The following is a 4109-nucleotide window of genomic DNA, read 5'->3' as shown; positions in this document are numbered from 1 at the left end:
ATTTGCATTCCCCATTGTAATATTTACACATACTACTGTAGAGTATCATCTTATTATGGGTAGGTTCCCACCATAGTTTTTCCCTTAATTGGGATTTCCACGTTAAAATCTTGGTGTTATGTGTGTTGGTGCTATTATGTTTATCTTTGTTCTTGCTGTTGTTGATCAAATCTAAGATTGTGCTTAAATGGTTTAATTTAGTGAAAACTGACTCACCTCCCCCTCTCAGTTGTCCTTCCTTATTGTTGTGAATAGTAGTTTAGGACTACTCACAATTAATTTTGATTATTTGGATCAATCATAAGAGAATTCATTAGGCTACATCATCATTTTAGGCATACTACATACATTTCTATTGTGTTACATTACTATTCAAATCAATTGAATTAGTCCACCTAGAGGCTTGATTAAAAGAGAATAAACCCTTATGTAAGAAGCTCCCATGTGGTGCCTATAAACACAATCTATGTTCAAATTTAGGTATGATGAAGTGAGGAATATCTGATACATTCCAATTCCTTATAATGGATCTCAATTGATGTAGTTTTAATTTTCTACACTAAACCAATTCTACAAACTATGTAAAGATCAAATTGTCAAGCAAAAAATTGAATCAAAGTAAAAAGTAATACTTTTATAAATACTTAAATTGTTATCTAAACAATATTCTAATATTCAAATAATTTAAGAAATAAATTTCTAACATCTTAAATAATATATATCATCACTGAAATTCAATCTCCATACCTTATATTATTTTAATTCTACTTTTTTTAATTATAGTATTGCATTATTTATTATTAGTTACAACTCTACAATTCAATCTTTTATTTATTATTTAATTATTTATGTAAATAAATTATAATGAAAAGAAAATGAATTTTTATGCAAATTAATAAGAACATTCTAAGTATAATTTTCATATTTAATTTATAAATTAAGTGTAAATTAATATTTAATTAGTTTATATAGTTTAGAAGAAGTTAACATATTACATATAGTAAAATCTTTGTTAATAATATTAAACATATTAATATGCAGAATTGCTTAAAGTTTTGCAAATTTTCTTCTCTAATAGGTATGTTATGGGATGGTGTCCATGGATTACAAGCTCTACGGACTGCTATGTATATTTAAATGTTAACATTTATATGGGTTCATCCAGTATGGTGAATACGTCAATCAGCTATTCAATAATTTCTACAGGTAGATGATTACTCGTGAACTACAATGATGTGACCGGAGGAATCTAAGGTGATGTCACTCTACAGAAGTAGAATGATGTAACGAGAATTAAATAGAATCTTGTCAAATCGATCTAACTGGTCAGCACTGGGAAATAAAGAGGGATCCAAGGTGAATTCACATCATCCAGCTAAAGAGGCAACGACGGAAAGTTTTTGAAAAAAAATAATGGAGAACATATCGCACTTCTTTGAAGCTTGTGAAAGGGGTAAAATAAACGAGGTCAAAGATCTGCTCGAACAGCATGATCTGTCAAGCTTAATCGAAGACAAGACTCGAGATGGAAGAACATGTTTACATGCGGCAGTAATTTCAGGAAACCGAGGTTCATTCTCTTCACACACTTTTTTTTTTTGTTAGAAGCTATTCTTCACTTGTTTGTCTTGCTTGACCAGTCGATTCCTAAAATGCAGATTTGTTGCGAGCGTTGGCAGAAAAGCTAAGAGACTCAGGTCATTCTCTTCATAAAATCATTTTTATAAATTGAAAAGCTATGCTTGATTGTTTGTCTGCTTAACTAGGTGATTCATGCAGGTTTAATCAACACAATAAAAAAGACGGATGAACAAGGAGACACGCCTTTGCATTTAGCTGTAAGGGAAGATGCCGTGGAGCTGGTAAAAATTTTGGTAGAATTGGATGACAATTTGTTTGATTGTGCAAATAAAGAAGGCCAAACTCCACTAAAATTGGCTGTCAGTTTGGGATTCAAAGAAGCCGTAGAGATTTTGGTAAGTCACACATCAAACGCCCTGCACTACATTGTGGAGCTTAACCAAGTCAAGCTTGTTGAATATTTAAGGAGGAAAAAGGTATTGTCAGAACTTATCAATCAACCTTTTCAGCCTGCCCGAAATCCTCCCGCTAAAGAAAATTGTGCTACAAATGCATCCAAAAATGAAGGTAATTGTGCTACTAATTCCCACCATGTCCAGCCAATTGATGGAGGAGAGCACCATCCCAAGGGGAAAACTCCCTCAAATACCGAGAATGACCAGCCAATTGTTCGACCAGGGGACACGCCTTTGCACATTGCAGCAAGGAACAAATATGGGCACGTAAGTGTTTTTTTGGGGGATTGATGCTCAGCACTTTTTATGTTTTACAGTTTTACTGATACATTCGTTTTGGAAGGCTTTGCATCTGGCACCTTTGAGAAATACACAGGCAAATAATTGTCCCTCTTTCTTTTCTTTTTGCCTGTTTTGCGGTGTAGATGGTTGATTTGTTGCTGAAAGTGGATGGCGTGGAGAAGCTTGCCCGGAACAGTGAGAGCAAGACACCATGTGAGATTGCAAGAGAAGTCACAGAGTACCACGAATCTTTCAGGATTATAAGAAAGCTGGGAGATTTTAGAGGGAAGACTAAGCGATTCATGTACTGTGCACCACAGGTGAGCCATAAAAAGTACATGAAAGCGAGGTCAATGGTAGACAAAGCCTACGAAGAGAGACGCAATGCAGAACTAGTGGTGGCAGCGTTGCTGGCTGCCATGACATGTGCCGCAGCCTTCACCGTCCCAGGAGGTTTCAATTCGGAGAGTCCGGTAAAAGGGGATCAAGGGAGCCCTATTCCTAGCTTTAATCATGTACACGATGATCAAGGGAGCCCTCTTCTTATATCCCTTGTTTCGTTTAAGCTCTTCATTATTTTTGACTGCATAGCCTTCTTTCTATCCCTCTTCGTTTGTATAATGTGGGAAATGAGCTCAGAGCTTACCACAGGGGACAAGATGTTGTTCATGACTGTCAACAGTTCAGTGGTTTGCTGTAGCTTTGGATTCACCGCTTATGGGTTTATGTCTGGAGTGTATGCCATGCTGGCCCGTAAGGTTGAGACCTTCTCTTGGGTTGTTTTGGGAAGTCTCATTGCCATTACAATATGTGGTGTCCTCGCATTTATCCGTCAGTCGGTACACTTTGCAGTGAAGCGGGCAAGATTACACCGCCTATGCGGTGTATCTTGTTTTGTGGATGATATTGTTGAAAAGGTGTGGTCTCTAGCAGAACGTTGTGGACTTCTTAACCTTGTCCGTTGTGGTGATGATGTTTCCCGTGATATAATCAGTGGGCAGGTTTTGTGCTGTAAGCCGACTCCTCAACAAACTGTTGGCTCTCACAACTCCCGCTCATCGCCCTCGTGCTGCTTCAACCATGTTTAGCTATCTATCGCTTTACAACGTCCTTCACGCTTCAATTTCTCCCCTCTACTAGTCTGTCAGCGTTAACCCTCACAATTAAGTAATATATTAAGCTTAAAGAACCTTAGTTAATTCTGAGTGTTTTAACATTTTTAAGTCTAGAAGTGTATTCTTAGTGTGGTCCAACACATTAAGCAATATAATAAGCCTAGAAAATATAAATCAACTCTAAATGTTTAACACTTTTAAACCTAAAAATATAAACTTAATATAGCCAGTCTTCCACTCTCTTTCCCTCCATCCTTTGTACCATGCAATAATTGACTGTAATATAATAAATATAATAGTAAAGAATTATGTGTGGAAGATCAGCTTTCAGTATACGATGGGAATGTCTTTGCTTATTGCCATGGCTTTATTGGAATGTTTTTTATTTATTACTGTAGCTTTACATCCGTTTGTATGGCTAATTTCTTCTTGTAGTGGATGTGATTCGTTTCACTGTACTAAAGTTCTTTTGCTGTTGTCTCCTTTCCAAGAGGCGTAGCTGGTTTGTAATTTTCAATTGTTTATTTTAAAAAAATATATTAGTAGTTCCTTTCATCAAATATGTATGTCATAGCATGATCAATTATAATTATTATTTTTTTCAACCACATTACATTACTTGTACGTTTGTCCTAAGAATTTCAATTTTTATTTACAAAATATATTTTTATAATGA

General features: G+C 35.7%; 1 protein-coding gene across 1 annotated transcript; it reads left to right on the top strand.

Annotated features, from left to right (window-relative positions):
* Nucleotides 1-1390: 1390 nt before the first annotated feature.
* Nucleotides 1391-3507, top strand: LOC131074619 (ankyrin repeat-containing protein ITN1). The gene is made up of 4 exons (XM_058011269.2): nucleotides 1391-1570; nucleotides 1659-1697; nucleotides 1780-2303; nucleotides 2462-3507. Exons 1-4 carry the CDS (start codon nucleotides 1414-1416, stop codon nucleotides 3404-3406), a joined length of 1665 nt encoding a protein of 554 aa, XP_057867252.2. The 5' UTR covers nucleotides 1391-1413; the 3' UTR covers nucleotides 3407-3507.
* Nucleotides 3508-4109: the final 602 nt, after the last annotated feature.

Source organism: Cryptomeria japonica, chromosome 1, assembly GCF_030272615.1.
Source record: "Cryptomeria japonica chromosome 1, Sugi_1.0, whole genome shotgun sequence".
Lineage (NCBI taxonomy): Eukaryota > Viridiplantae > Streptophyta > Pinopsida > Cupressales > Cupressaceae > Cryptomeria > Cryptomeria japonica.
This window is presented reverse-complemented; position numbering and strand designations above follow the sequence as displayed.

Coding starts and splice junctions, on each gene's coding strand:
- LOC131074619 (XM_058011269.2), top strand. CDS start 1,414: ATGGAGAACATATCGCACTTCTTTGAAGCTTGTGAAAGGGGTAAAATA. Junction 1,571..1,658: donor AGTAATTTCAGGAAACCGAG/GTTCATTCTCTT, acceptor CCTAAAATGCAG/ATTTGTTGCGAGCGTTGGCA. Junction 1,698..1,779: donor AGAAAAGCTAAGAGACTCAG/GTCATTCTCTTC, acceptor TGATTCATGCAG/GTTTAATCAACACAATAAAA.